The sequence below is a fragment of the Schistocerca americana genome, chromosome 9 (genome assembly GCF_021461395.2).
Source record: "Schistocerca americana isolate TAMUIC-IGC-003095 chromosome 9, iqSchAmer2.1, whole genome shotgun sequence".
NCBI classification, from domain to species: Eukaryota; Metazoa; Arthropoda; class Insecta; order Orthoptera; family Acrididae; genus Schistocerca; species Schistocerca americana.
In genome coordinates, this window is record NC_060127.1 from 20,795,284 (window position 1) to 20,812,064 (window position 16,781).

Sequence of the window (16,781 nt, forward strand, 5' to 3'; positions counted from 1 at the left end):
ATACTGCACTAGTTACGTATTTTTTCATGCTTAGTACAACACATTTTGAGAATTTTTTCTCCTTATCAAATGCAAATATGTAAATAAGTGTTTTTTTTTATGGTGTTTGAATATGTGTTATTCTTCATCTCTTCCACTGTAGTCGTCTTTTTGAGGTTATCAGGTACTGTGCCTCATCAGTCATGTAGAAAACCACACACTCACACAAACTATCACTCAAATTGTTTGTTTGTGTAACATCACAAAAAATATAATACTGCACTTGACACCAAGAACAAATTGTCGAAACACGTTTTACTCGGCATGAATTAAATACATAACCAGCGCAGTGTTTAAACCAAAAACATTTGAGCAACACAAAGTGAATGACAGTGTCAACTAGCGCTCCAAGTGGCCATATGCCGAAACATGCTAAATATGGTTTGACAAAGGTGTCACGACGATCACAACAAACACAAAACTGTGTTTGTGCAGTAGAGTGAGTTTGGAAATGGTTGTGATTGGTCCTGGTATCTTAATTTGAACGAGTTTCTCACATCAGCCAACATGCCGAGTAGAGCTTGGCAGCAGCAGGAGATACGGCACGAATTGTTCCAACTTTTAAACGTTTACCGGTTTAAATCAGCTGAGTAGGGTGGCCTGGTGTCAAGAAACTTAAGCACGTAACATTTGAAAACACTACTGGACAGCCAATATCGTACTAGTGTCATTTTTTTCTCCACAAACATTTTTTTCGTAATGCGTAAATCGCGGGAAAATCTATAAATATGTTGACGCAAAATCAGGTGCAAATTAACATTGTGGGCATAGGAAATTTGACAGGCCCGATAAAAAATGTCGTAAACAGCGGGAGAACGTTAATTCCGGGAACGTAAAAGTGGGGTTATACTGTATATACTTTCATAATACAAAAATATACAGCGTACATGTTGCTGTAAATCAGCAATCTTTCCAAAAAAAATTATTATTAGATACACTGAGGAGCCGAAGCTTTATGATCACTGTCCACTGCAAGATTGAATGCCACCTGGTGATGTCGCAGGCTTGCAATGTGGTAAGGGAACTGTATAAGCAGAGCAGATAAGGAGCAGCGATAAGGAACTAAACTTCTTTTCACTATCTGTCATCCCTACTGCGCTGTATCAAATTAAATAAAACATTGCACATAATTTTGAAGGGTTTGCAGAGGTAGAAATGCATTGCATAAACTTTGTGTATGGTTGGTTTTAGCTCGTACATTCAAGTGAATGAAATGTACCAAGTGATCAAAAAGTCAGTATAAATTTGGAAACTTAATAAACCACGGAATAATGTAGATAGAGAGGTAAAAATTGACACACATGCTTGGAATGACATGGGGGTTTTATTACAATCACAAAAAAACACCCCATATTGCTAGCCGCGTGAAAGATCTCTTGCGCGTGTTGTTTGGTGATGGTGTGCTCAGCTGCCACTTCAATCATGCTTGGCCTCCCAGGTTTCCCAGACCTCAGTCCGTGCGATTATTGGCTTTGGGGTTACCTGAAGTCGCAAGTGTATCGTGATCGACCGACATCTCTAGGGATGCTGAAAGACAACATCCAACGCCAATGCCTCACCGTAACTCCGGACATGTTTTACAGTGCTGTTCACAACATTATTCTTCGACTACACCTATTGTTGAGGAATCATGGTAGACATATTTAGCATTTCCTTTGACTTACTTTGTTATGCTAATTATTGCTATTCTGATCAGATGAAGCACCATCTGTCGGACATTTTTTGAGCGTTTGAATTTTTTTGGTTCTAATAAAACCCCATGTCATTCCAAGCATGTGTGTCAAGTTGTACCTCTCTATCTACATTATTCCGTGATTTATTCAGTTCTCAAATTTATACTAACTTTTTGATCACCCAGTAAATAAGGTATCAGGATCTTAAATAAACGTAATAGCAAAATGATATCTTGCTACATTTTCAAGTTATTGGGTTTTATACCTGACCAGCAGGGGCTCGCGTGCAACACACCCATTCACATCCTTATGCATCACGAATCCTGTGTTCATAACAATTGTCATATATCATAAACGATTCATGATATCAAAACAAAGGTTTTTGCAAATGGTAGCCTGCAATGAGGCACATATGTTGTATGATGATGAATACTCGAACCTTTTTTTTATTTACCAAGACCTGGAAGTAATTTGTCTGTCGCAGTGAGAGGTTTGCAATGCGGGACACATACAGATGTCCACAGCATTGTTGGAAAATCCAAACGGAGCACACATACATGCCCACAGCAGCAAAGGAGTTAAGATTGCAGTGAGCAGAGAACTGTAAAGATTGCAACGTGGATTGATGGAAATTTGTCGCCTGATGAAATGAATTGTGTTTCTCGGTATACCAATTAGATGGTAGTGCCTGACTACACTGTTATCCAGTTTAACAGCTGTTCAAAATGTTCACTGTGTCACAGACACAGGCCAGTGGAAGCAGTAATATGCTATGGGGGACATTCACCAGGACTCCATTGGATTTGTGGTAGCATTCAAACCCACCATGACAACTGTGGACTAAATGAACATGCTTGGTGTATTATCTGACAGCAGTGGCACCTTCCAACAAGATAACTCTGTCATGAGGCCAGAATTGTGCTACAATGGTTTGAGGATCGTGGTAGTGAACTCGTGTTGATGTCTTCGCCGCCAGATTCATCTGATGTGTACTAAATGGAATACACCTGGAACAGTATCTGGTGCTTCTCTGTTTCCAAAAACCAGTGCATTTAATTTACAGGAATTGCATACCCTGTGCATTTGCATCTGGTGCCTCATACCTCTGCAAACCCACAGAGGACCTGTCAGTTCCATGCCATGCGGAATCATTGTTGTATTGCGTTCCAAAGTTGGATCAGCACGCCACTGAGCATGAGGTCATTATGTTTTTTCATCAGTGTATTTTTACAAAATAAGGAAGTTTTGTAATTAATTTGAAGTGCAGCTACAGTTGCAAAATGTAAAAACTTTGAGTGTGGTTAGCTGCAATGAGACAGATAAGCACATATAACAGTGAGTGACTATATTTGTAACGACATCCTTTTTGTGTGGTGAAAGCAGGTTATTTACATGCTGTTTTGTATTGACAGTGGTGGAAAATAAAATGAGAAAGAAAAGTGCGGCCAAATTCAAAAAGCAAAAATACTTCTTAAAAATAAAAATGAAAAAGCAATCTTTGGCACTAACTAAAAAATGAGAGATATTTGTTTGAAAAAATAAAATGTGGTCATTCTCAAGCAGAGTGATCAATTTATCTATATGTTGTCTGGCTTTTGTAAGTGGTGCATTACATATATATTTCACTATCTTCTGAGAAGCTGCAAATCACTTTGTGAAGAGTTATCACCAGTGCTACAAAAATTAGAGATAAAAAAACACCCTGACAACAAAATGTCCCAGTTAACCTCATGTGTTACCAATAATAAAAGCTTTATGCAGGAGTCTTAGGTAACTATATTCGTAGTGCACTTGTAAATTACATAAATAAGCAAGAAAATCTTTAGGGCATTTTCTAGCATCTCTTTTCCAATGATAATAGTGAAAATAATAAATGTTCTCATTTGAACAGGTATGGAAACAGAAGAAAGTGTGGGAGGGCTTCATAAAGTGCTGCCAGCGAACAAAGCCACAGAGCTTCCAAGTCCTACTGCAGCTACCACCTGCACAGCTGAGTGACGTTTTCCAAGTTTCACCCGACTTGAGACAACCTCTGCTTGCACACGTCACGGCCTTCACCGATAATCAGGTTAGTGATTTTTTGAGGCCTAACAAGGCATTGTGGTAGTTAGGTTTGGATAGTAACTGCAACAAGTCACTTCGCAAACTTTTGGTAGATTTTATTATCCCGTTAGCCAGCATTAGAGTCACTGTGGGCTGTCTTAAATGGACAACCATTGGAACCTTATTCTGCAGGCCATCTGCAGATAGTCTCAGAGCTTGTGGTAACATCAGAGGATCCAGAAGCTTGCAAGATACACACTGTGAAAGTATCCACTTTATGGCAATGTGGAATCATGGTTTTCAGGCATAGGAAGACAATTTTCTTTGTACAAACATTCTAAATAAGCAGTTCCTACACAAATCAGCTGTTATTACATAATCATCAGTTTTCAGAATTCGTATTAATAAAGTGCCCCCTCCCTCAACACACACACACACACACACACACACACACACAGATTTAAGTGTCTCAAATCATTTTTCCTTTCACTTTCTGGAACAGAAAAAGTCACACAGAGAAAAATCTGGTGAGTAGGTTGGACGTTCCAAAACGGCAATGTCATGCTTAGCCAAAAACAACTTGGCAGGTGTCAGGTTCTTGGGCAACATTACTAAATAAATTCTCTCCTCATGTTAAATTTGTCGAACTGAATCCTGTCGATCTGTACAATATCAACAGCAACACGAATACTCGACCAACAGCTTTTTTGGATTAAACCTCCAATTTTTTCAATATTTTCATTTGTTGTTGACATTGAGGGTCTCCTAAATATGATTAATCTTCAGTCTCTTGTCATTCCTCTTTGAGCCATTTAAATCACTCAAAAGTGGAACGCATGAAAGACATTAATTGTTGTGTCCTTGATTCAATAAAGAATGGGCCTCTGGTTCTTTGTGGTAGTCGTTTCAAGTTTCACTCAACATTTTGCATTAATCAGTTGCTCTTCCAAAAAAATTTCAGCAAGTTGTGGATACACAGTCTGATACAAATGAATGCCACTCTCTGAGTGAGGGGTCAGCAGGTGAATGGGTAGTGGGAATGGAGAGGAGAGATGTGACATGACTCAGCAATGTAGGCCATCACCTAGAGGCCTGCACTGTTCGCCTGTGGTTTTTTTATTTTTTAAATTTATTTATTTATTTTTTTAAGGTTGGGTTATTATTTTGCCACACAAATGCACACACAGTCGTGTATTGTGTTTTAGCCTATTAATAACTACTTTGTTTTAAATATCCGTCAGTAACTGCCTTTGCCTGGAGTCCTCAGCTTCCATCCTATATTTGCATCAGATTACTCACCTGCCCAACCTTCACACCATGTTTCTTGGTCCATGTCTTTTCTCTGCCTTCTCAGCTGTCCATTGCCCTCTTTTACAACCCTTGCCCTCCCTGCCCTTTCCAACATTTCACCTGTTCATTAAAAAGAAATTTAAATCCTGAGTGCTCAACATCTGGTATTATATTTTGTGCACTGTCTTTAACACCAGCCCTTCCACCCCTACTCTGGCCCCCCTACTCCTTCCCCAGGCCAATTAAGGACCATATCAATATACCTGTTTGTTTATTTTTCCCTTAATCTTTCTCCAAAAGTCTACTTTTCTCAGAAGGAGTTCTTTTCCTCCCATCTGACCATTTTACTCCAATTATTTTTCTCTTTTTAACATTATCCATTATGAATGAGAATAATGGTTGTTATGTTCGTCCAGTGGTAATTGGTAGCACTCAACCATATTTTTGCTTCTTTTTCTGTTTGTTTTATCTTCCTGAAAACCATTGAGTTTCTTTATTTCTAGCCTGAATTTGTCTCTGAGTAAGGTCTCTTGTTCAATCTGCATTTCTTCTAAGTTCTTTTTTGTCTTGCCACCCACCCACCCATTTTCTGTGTGTATATTCCAGTTTTGGAAGAATATATGATTTTTTTTTCCTTGTTAATCTGTCTTCTTTCTTACTCTCTAGATGTTCATAGAGTATAGCATGTCTTTTCGTGATCTCATCTGCTGTTTTAGGGCAGAATAAGTATTATTAATCCCCCCCCTCCAAACCCAATTGCCATCGGTGTTCTTGTCTGGACCTAATATTTTTCACAAAATTCTCATTTCTGTCTTTTCCAAATCTTCTAATGCCACTTTACATCCACATTAAAGTAGTGTTTCCAAGCCACAAAACGTTTCTGATTTTATAACTGTTACATTGTCTTAATGTAACAGCTTCAGAAAAACGTTGTTACTGTACCAATTTCTCACTTTCATATATGCTTTTTTTTTTTATTCAGGTCTGATTTTAATTGCTTCATTTTTCGCTTTGTTTAAAGTTGTATATAATCCTGATGTTGCCGTATTCGGTTTTCAAAATTCTTGGCGAGTTGCTTTCATACAATATTTGTATATTTCCTTTTCAGCTGTCTCCATCAGGACTTCGTCTTATCTTTGCGTTCTCTAAGTTTTTTTACAAATCTTTTCAGTGTAGTTTTGAGTGATAAGGTAAAATGTATGCGACTCATCTTTTACTTGTTTCAGCGTGCTCACATCCCCAAATCCATTATGGATGTTCTCTTGGGCAGTAAGCGGACATCAAACGATGAGTATGACGTCGATACAGAAGCTGTAAGTGTACATAAACATGTAATGTTATCTTTATAGACTATGACAAAATAGATGTTGGATTGCACATCATTGTTCATATTTTTGACACTCTGTCCCTTCATTATTAGTTCTGAGAGCTTTTAAAGCCATTTTATGTACCTTTTATTGCTGTAAATCCTCTCTGTTACCAAGTAAATTAACTTGGCAACATTTCTTCATTTTTGTGCTTATTCTTGCTCTTGAGTTCCACTTGTGTATCTAACATGTTAAAATGCAAGTTGTATTTGTTTAATCATCAGTATTTGAAATATTGAACAAAGTTATTCCGTTTGTATGGATGTGCTGTTTGTTGCGATGTTGTAAGTACAATTATGATCAATAAGGCAGAGGAATTCAGGTGAGGTAAATGCAGACAAATAAATAAAATTTTTGAATTAAGGGTTCATTTCATATATGGGACAGCATACAATAACAGCTAAAATCACGTGATACCAGTTTCAGGATGTGTGATGCAATATTTGGAATATATACGTTCAAGCCACAAAACATTTCTTCTTACTGTTCAACTGTTTGTGGATTTCATTGCTTAGCCTACCACGTTCCTTGGATGAGGATTTCCCTGTTTTACTGGGACCCCTGCAACTGTTACCTTGAAATCAACAAGGAGCATGTAATCGTTATTTCTCCTTCTCCTTAATAGCTAGCTGTTCATGCGAACTAGATCAAAGAATATCTTCAGGTACCTTTTTTTTTTTTATCCAGGTTGAATTTTCTAATATCCAAGCACAGAATAAATTGACATAGCCCAATGTACACATTGTAGATCATCACAGAGTGTGGACAAAACATCATTTTGTATTCTTTTTCATTCCTGAAAAGCCTCTTCTTTTTGCCTTCTGGTTTGGCTCTAACATACATTGACAAAATGTTGACTACTATGATGTCAAACCAGAACCAGGAGACTACTGACAACTGTGTACCATCTGCTGTTGCTACCTTTTCTTCCATGCCGTCTTGATCATTCTTCTTCATTTCTGCCCCCTTAGGTAAAATGCAACAAGGTAGTTGATTGGTCTGGACTCACCCTAGTAATCATATGTCTTGCTTGTGCAAAAACCCTTCCAAGGGTACACGAGTTATCCAGTTATTTGAAAATAACTTGTCACTCGCACGTCATGAGACTGGTTGTGTAAGACGCACAACAGTATTGCTGCTAGCTCCTAGATCCACAGTGCCAGGTACTGAAACAGTACTCTGAGCTCTAGTGTAAATTTCATAATTGTGGCTGAATAATCTGTTAACCCACAGATAAGAATTCTTGTTTTCGGTATTTGCAACAGTGTTTCACGCTGTCGGTTTGCTGTGGGCAGATTTTGAACAGTTTGTCACAGTTGAGTTCACCAGTGGGGACTAGACTCCTGTTGTCACAGAAAAGTATGAAATGTTTTATTTCTTTCCAGCTGTTAAAACTAATTGTCGCTCACAGCAGGGTGGCAAAGATCTTTACACCAATACTGTCTTGTTGCTGGGAGTTTAATAACAGACTTAAACAAGGCCGCACCAAAAAATTGTTCAGTTTCATCTGCACTAACATTTACACATTTATTGGGTTGTGTAACGAGTAAGATTGTATGTAAATTATGTATGTACTGCATGATGTCTTTAGTAAAGAAATATTGGAAATATTCTACTGGATGATGATAGGAAAAACTCTGCTAATAGCAGAAGTGTCGAGTTCCAATATTTCCTGAGGGAGAACAGTGTTTCCATTGAATTTCATTGCACCATCCCTTCTGTCAAATGCCCTGTGATTCTATGTATTGTGGGTTTCCCCACCTTAGTTGAAGGTTTTGTATTTTGTTGCAGTACTGTAATCCTATCTGCAAGAGGAATGTTGTCAAGGCTACAATCATCAGTAGGCCTGATCTTGCTGTCATCTTTGGTTTCTGATGTCACAGTCATTTTTTCTCTTGTATTATAACTCTTATATCTAATATCGTCACTATCTGACAACAAAAAACAAGATTACCCATTTTTGCAGATTTCTATAGACATTGTTTTGTCATCTGACATATCAGGAGGCTTTAGGACGAAGATCGTGTAATACTTCATAACAACAAACTGTTTATAATGAGTGTGACATCACAACTGTTTACATTTCTAACAGGCCACGGCAAAATATTGCGAATGGTGGTTTGAGAAGCATTACATTCAAAGTAAATTTCCTTCAACGCAAGATGAATTATGTTGTGTATGAGAGTGTGCGATAAATTTCTTAAATCGTGGAGTGTTTTAATCTCATTCAAAACTTCACTCTTTGAGGACCGATTTTGGACACAGTAGACGAGCCCTCTGTGCCATTATTTAAAACTTACCAGCACATTTGTGTTTGATGTGTCTTGAATTGTCATAACTGCAGAGTTGCTGTGTTTGTCTCTTTCAGAGGTCACCCTCAGACTTGACAATTGACATCAAAGAAGAGCCAGAGGACTACAACAGCAGGTCAGAACCGGCACCCCCTGGGTTGGAATAGTGGTCAGCTCATGGTCCGATTTTCGGATCTGAAGTTTATCCAAACTCTTATTAGGGCCCTTGTGGGGCCATGATATGGTAAAAAAAGGATTCGGATGAATGTGAATGGAGGCAGTCTGCTGTGTGAACTGTGCTCAAGATGGGAATAAGATAAATGAGGCAGGAAATTCAGGAATTACAACGAAGCAAAAGTGGTCATTGTGGACAGTTGGTGACAGTGCCAACACATACTGGAAAGATGACACGGCTTTTACTCATAATGGTGGACAGATGTGTAATGGTGTGTGTTGACACTGTTGTAGTTCTTGTTGCCGCTGTTGTCCAATATTAATTGCATAGTTGTATGAAGGAATTTTTGTGTCAAGAATGCTGGTCATGTTTCAGTGTTAAATCAGTTACACTGATAAAATTCTATGTAAATATTTAATGTAAATATTGTCATACAATATGACTTGAATATTTTTCTTGTTTTAACTGTGTCAGTGTTTATTGCACAGTCATTGTCATTTGTATGTAACATGCAAATACACAGTGTACAAAATTGACATAGAAGAATATATATTAAAATGTTGAAGTTGGATGACAATGTTGGATAGGTCAGTCTTCATTCATTCATTTTCGTATGGTGCTCTGCAAATTCCATTATGAAGGAGATCCTTAAAGGATGTTGGACGAACTGTATAATTCTTCAGACAAATGTATTGCACAGGTGCCATCACTCATGCGACCAAACCTAGAACATTGTTTCAAGTTTGTGGGACCCGTACCAGATAGGACTAACGGTATATTAAATGTAAAAAAAGAACGGCAGCACAAATGGTCACAGGTTTATTTAATCTGTGGGAGAGTATCAGAGTGATACTGGAGGAAGTGGACTGGTAGACTCTTGAAGACAGATGTAAACTATCCCAAAAAAACCCATTAACAAAGTTTCAACAACCAGCTTTAAATGGTTGCTCTACAGATATACTACAACCCCCTACGTGTCACACACATAGGTATTGTTAGAATAAGATTAGAATAATTACTGCATGCACAGAGACATTCAATCAATCATTCTTCCCATGCTACATATGTGAATGGAACAGGAAGAAACCCTAATAACTAGTAAAATAGGGTGTACCCTCTGCTACCATGCACCTCACAGTGGTTTGCAGATAATAGATGTAGACAGTCACAGGTTCATTCACCTATGAGGAAATTATTCTGTACCATAGCTCACTTCCAAGTGAATTAAATGTTTCTTGAGACCTACCATGATTCCAATGACTGTCTCTGGGAAGAACATTTACTGCTTTTCATTTACTACTACTTGGAGCTTACACGAAGTCTGCACAATACAGGAGGTCTCATAGAACAACACTAATTGAAAAATAAGTGTATTAAAAATACTTTCAGTCCAAGTCATTGTTGCAGCATAGCATTTTCTCCTTGTCTGTTCTTTTAAGGCATCTATCCAAACCCCCATCCCCTCCCCAGCAGCACCCGTTGGCAAAAGTTGGCTGGTGGGGGCCCTTAAATCTGTGTCGTGTGAGTTTACCAGCCTTGCTGGCTTTCGGCCGAGCCTGGGTGTGACAGTAGTGAGGTGGACCTTCATAAGCTTGGCTGGGTCTGAGCACAATGTACAGATGGTGGATGGCTACAAGTAAAGAATAGAAATTCCCCAAATGGGTTCTGGTGCTTGACCCAGCTTTTTATGTATATATATATATATGTATGTATGTATGTCAGACTGCTGAAAGTATTATGTTGCAGCTATGGAATATCACTCATAAATATTACTGGGGAAAGTACTAAAATTGAATCTGATGGACCTATGTAGTTAGTAAGGATATCAAATTTTATGTCACAAGATTGATGTAGCACCGCACAACACTGTACGATCTCTAGTTTTGTGCAGATAACAAGACAAATGTACAAACAATGTTATAACAAATGTAGAAAGAAATATGTGTGGAATATGGCTTTACTGTATATCAGATTGCGAAGGGATATTGTTAAATGTGAACAACACAAATACATTAGAATTACTACTGATACTCATATTAAAGTTTTCGGATCACAACTCTGTGTAATTGTGATTCAGCTTCCTGTCCCTCTTTACAAATGTTGATGGAGCTTTTGTGAGCTTTATCAATCTAGTTGCTAGTGTTTTTAATAAGTTATGTGATTGTGTGGTGCCTGTTCTTTTTAACATGTCCGAAATCTCAGACATCGTGCGGAATCCACAGCTATGATGCCAAACATTCATATAATTCTTCTCAGTGAACAATAAATCCACAACCTTTGGTGCAGATGCACATATCCAAAAAATTAGTGAGCGTGGGACGTGAACAGGGACTGCAGATAGTTGGCACCGGGTGGGAACATGATTTAGGTGCTTGCTGAGATAGGTTGCACATTTCCAATAAACACTGTGTTTGGATGGCACAGTGGTTAAGACTGCTGCATAGAAAGCAGGAGATCACAGCTTCAAATTCTGGTCTGGCACATATTTTCACTCGTCACTGCTGATTCCATGTGAATTCCTGACGCAGTGGATATCATTAGTTCCTTCCCTTTCCTTTTCTTTCCTTTCCTTTCCCTCGTCCCCCAACCACTTTCAATTACATAATTTTTAATAAGTATTTCCTGAAAGTATTAAGAGACACAAGGAGAAACCAAGCAGAAGTAATCATAGACGTTTCTATTAGTGGTTCACACATGACCTCAAAGAATTAAAAACTTAGGTAATGCATCCCTGACAAATCGAAGAACATTGAAGAAGACAGAGTTCATTACCTTCAACGAAAGAGAAGGTTTGAAACTGAAATTAAAGAAACAGAAACAAAAGGCAAATGATAAGATCAATAACTATAATTCAGATTGCAAAACAAATGCAATGCTGATTGGAGAGTTACAAAGTCATAACTCTGTAATACCAGTAGAACTATTTGTGATACTAACAACTATAAATCAGACATTAATAAACATCTAGAAAATAGATAGTTATTCATATCTTGTAACAACCATCAAACATTGAAGTGAACATAAGCTGCTGCCACTGATGTTGCAGTAGCTATAGGAAAATGCAGCTACTCAGAGTTGGAAGATTTGTAAGCTCCGCACTTACAAATAGCATGTATTACGTAAGAAGTCAGAAAATGTTAATAAAACAAGGTTTTTGTGTAAAAAAAAAAAAAAAAAAAAAAAAAAGAGGGTGTTTTGAATTATATGGCTGGGGATCAGAAGATAGAACTAATAGAACCCTGACCTTGACCTTCTGCCACATTGCCACAGATAGTTGAGACTCTGCTATAGTTGTCCCTCGACATAAAAAATTAGACAAGTCATATGGTAATAACTACTGTACAGTTCGTATATTAACTATCATTCAATATGGCTTCAGGGAAAATTCATCTATACTGAAATCTATTGAAAGTGTTTTGACAATACTTGGTGCCTTTGAATCAAACTCAGCTGCTAATGCCCTGCTAACTGATCTGAACCAGGCATTTGACTGTGTGTGTCATCAAATTATAACAGATAAACTGAGGTACAATGGCGTTCAGGATTCAGAACTCTTGACAATAGGAAGCAGAATGTACACGTTAATGATACATGCTCTGGATTCCTAAATATTTCAGGAGATGTGGTTCTATGCTGGCTCCCTCACTGTTTATAATTTATACTGATGTCCTACCTAATATGATGCCATGAAATATATTCTGTATGCTGATGATGCCATTAACTGCAACTGGTAATGACAGAGGGAACCTAAATGAACAAAAAGCCAACTAAAGAATTTCCAGTGCCTGGTCTGAAGAATTAGCCTGAAAAGTGTAATTTTTAGTTTATGCTGTACTAACAATTGTCAGACTTATTATTATTTTTTATTTATTTACTAGCTGACAAACCCACCATTGCTTGGGTCTTCATTTTGCCAATTTTCCATTAGAAGCAATAACAAAAAATTAACTGTGTTTGTATAGTGAAGTACAAAAAAAATTTCATTTCCATGTATTCGTGAACACACATTTGAAATTATGAAGCAGTCATACAAAGAAATATGCATAATGTACAAATTTCCACGTACAGTATCCAAATTAAGAAACAGTTTCTGTATGCTGTGTGCGGCTGCTTCATGTGTGTACAACGCAATTTTGTAAACGTGTGTCAATGCCTCTTCATAGATGGACAGGGTGATTTTTTTTTTTTTTTTTTTTTTTTTTTCCACTGGGTACAAACTCTAGGGATTGATCAATAAGAGGAAATGTAACAAAAAAGGTCTAATGAACTTATGTCTGGAAATGCATTTTTCCATGCTAGAGACCATTTATTCAGTCATACTTTGTTACAGAGACTGTGGTCTTCTGCAGTTACAGTATGCATGGTTTCCTAGTAGAGGGTGGTACTGTTCCTCATGTCAAGTCCTAATGCCCTCTCCTGCCGTAGTAATTAGCAATGTTGTGTCTGAGTCACTTCTCTTCCTGACTCACCTTGTAGTGCACGATACAGCATTGTACACAATGGTTCCGTATTTGAATCGAGAGCTCGTTGATATGGTGCTTACTTACGAAAAATCAAATGGCAACAGGTAGCAGGCAGCAAGGTTGTATCAGGAGAAACCACGCCAACAACCACCACAGCATTCAATTTTTGCGACAGTGTTTTGCCATTATAAAGGACGTACCCGAAGTGTTCAGACACCAGACTTGAAGAAAAGAGTGATCAGCAATATGGAAGGCAGCTGCAATGTCAGTACCAAGCAGTTGGCCCTCCAGTACAGGGTAAGCCAGACGACAGTGTGGAACATTTTCCATGACAATTGTTGCTACCCTTATCACTTACAGTGTATGCAGTGCTTACTAGCGACAGATTTTCCACGTCGGGAGCAGTTTTATCACTGGTTTCTTCACCAGGCAACCACTATTCTGGGATTTGTGTCATCCATCCTATTCACTTTACGCGGAGTGGTATCTTCAACTTTCATAAATGTTATCTGTGGGATAGTATGCAGAACCCGCATGGTATGGTGATAGCAAATCATCAGCATTGGTGCAGTCGGAATGTGTGGGCTGGGATAATTGGCGTCCGTTTTTTGGCACCACTCTTCCTTCCACATTGCGTAACGGGCCAGAACTATAGGCGTTTCTTCTAGGTGACTTTGTCTCCCCTGCTGGAAGAAGTGACATTGATGTTTCAAAGGGGTATGTGGCTGCTAAATGATGGTGCTTCAGCCCATTTTGCCATTAACGTCCGGACACATCTCAGTCGTGTCTTCCTTGATTGACGGATTGGATGAGGCGGTTTAGTTGCATGACCTGCTCGTTCACCAGGACTCAACCTATGAGACTTCTGGTTATAGCGTCATCTCAAAAGTGTCGTGCATGCGTAGCCCATTCCAGATGTGTAGACACTGGACCAGTATATTTACGCTGTGTATGACACTGTTCAGGTGGAGCCTAGCCAATGTAAACACGTTAGACAGAACATGCCACAGCATGTACATGCATGTGTTGGGACACATGAAAACCATTTACAACACATACTGTAATTGTGGTTGCATGGTACAGTGCATATTATTTTGTGGTCTCTGTAAGAACATATGATTGAATAAATGGTCTCTAGCATGGAAACCACACATTTCTGGACATAAGTTCATTAGACCTTTTTTGTTCTGTAACCTCTCATTGATCAATCCCTGGAGTTTGTACACAGTGGAAAAAAATCGCCATGTATAGACAGCTATTGTTTTGCCTACAGCCATTTGCACTCTACTGTTGAAAGCTGTCAAAAGTGCTGCCAGGTGTCAGGGACTTCCTTTAGTTAAGTCGACTGTGAGTACGTCTCAGTAGTAAAGAATAAATTTATTAAAACTTTATGCATGACGTGGCATTTTTTTTCGCCAGTGCTTGACATCGTATCTTTTGAACCGTGTGTCATTCAGTGATATGTTTATGTAGGTACATTCAGTAGCGTATGTGCATACTATCAGTGAAATATGTTGTGAATAGAGTTAGTAGCAAAGAAGTAACAAATTTAAACGTCATGCATAATGTGGCAGTTTTTCATACATCTGAGTGTTTATGATGACATACCTCCTGAACTATGCTAAGTAAGTGGCTCTTACCCCCAAAGCGATTGTTGCCTAACGGTAAGGGGAATGTGTACCAATTATGGTTGAAATTGGTCTAGTGGTTTAGGAAGAGATATGGAGCACACACATGCTTACATACCTACATTTTTATAATATGTATGGATTTATACTGATCTGATTGGGCCCTCAGGCTCTTTTTTACACCAGGCAAGGATTTCACACATAAAGGAGTTGTTTTATGTTGTAGTTACCTAAGAAAAAACTATTTCAATATTATAAATGTATTAAAGTGATTTGTGTGACTATAGTGCCAATGTGAGGAAGTAATACTGTCTGTGAACTACAGAAGTTAGTACTGGCAGTACTTCTGCTACTGCCACTAATAATAATAATACTACTGATGACATTGACAATAATAACATTAAAGGTAGTGGCAAATATGAAAAGAATTTATTTATAGATGTATAAAATGGATGTCTGATATACCGAGTTCTGGAGAAAGGAAATTTAAGTAGACTGCACCAGCTAAGAATACTGGGAAATGAGGGAGATCTGGTTGGGAAGAAGGATGTACAAGGGCAACAATTGCCTACAGGAACAATGGTAATCTTATCACTGCTTCAGTAGCTACGTTTTTAACTGTCTTCTGAAGCTGGAGATGTTTTCTAATTCTCTAATATAATGTGGGAGGTTATTCCAGAGTTGGGTTCCTGCTACTGACAAGTAGTTCAAGAAACTGGCTGAATTATGGAATGGGACAGAAAGGATTTTGCTCTCATGGGAATAGGTGTTTCTGCCATGTTCAGACAAGAACATTACGGTCAAGGGAGAGAGATTGGAAGAAATGTGTGTGATAAGACAGTAGAGAAGCCAGAGATATTCGCATCCAGGATAGCTGTGCATATGATGGTGAAATATTATCAAAGAGTCGAACATTACAGATATAACACACACATGCATTTCCAGTTACCAGAGCTTTCCTGAGAAAGACCTTGCAGGATAACATCACTGTGAGCAACAATTGGAAGGATAAGTGTAAAAGTTTCTTTTCCAGGTAAAGAGGGAAAACCTTTTTATATTTTTGTAGGGCACGGAAAGATGCTGAGGCCTTCATGCGCATTACAGTTATGTGCTCAGTCCAATTTACACTGAACTGCCAAAGAAATTGGTATATGCATACATATTCAAATGCAGGGATATGTAAACAGCCAGAATATGGCACTGTGGTCGGCAACGCCTATATGAGGCAACAAGTGTCTGTCGCAGTTATTAGATCAGCTACTGCTGCCAGAATGGCAGGTTATCAAGATTTAAGTAAGTCTGAACATGGTGCTATAGTCAGCACACAAGCGATGGGACAGCATCTCTCAGGTAGCGATGAAGTGGGGATTTTCCCGTACGACCATTTCAGGAGTGCACGGTGAATATCAGGAATCCGGTAAAACATCAAATGTTCGACATCGCTGTTGCTGGAAAAAGATACTGCAAGAATGGGACCAAATATGACGGAAGAGACTCGTTCAACGTGACGAAAGTGCAATCCTTCCACAAATTGTGCAGATTTCAGTGCTGGGCCATCAAAAAGTGTCAGTGTGTGAGCCATTCAATGAAACATCATCGATATGGGCTTTTGGAGCTGAAGACCCACTCGTGTACCCTTGATGACTGCACAACGTGCCTCGCCTGGTCCCGTCAACACTGAAATTGGGCTGTTCTTGATGGCAAACATGTTGACTGGTCGGTTGTGTCTTCATTTCAAATTGTATCGAGCAGATGGGTGTGTACGGGCATGAAGACAACCACATGAATCCATGGACCCTGCATGTCGCAGGA

General features: G+C 38.6%; 1 protein-coding gene across 1 annotated transcript in view; it reads left to right on the top strand.

Moving 5' to 3' along the window:
• Window positions 1-8,932, top strand: part of LOC124550920 (symplekin) — a 119,464-nt gene extending 110,532 nt beyond the window's left edge. The window contains exons 19-21 of the mRNA XM_047125717.1: window positions 3,604-3,780; window positions 6,272-6,358; window positions 8,781-8,932. Of these exons, the coding sequence (XP_046981673.1) occupies window positions 3,604-3,780; window positions 6,272-6,358; window positions 8,781-8,870 (354 nt within the window). The 3' untranslated portion in view covers window positions 8,871-8,932. The remainder of the gene's footprint in view (window positions 1-3,603; window positions 3,781-6,271; window positions 6,359-8,780) is intronic.
• The last annotated feature ends 7,849 nt before the right edge of the window (window positions 8,933-16,781 follow it).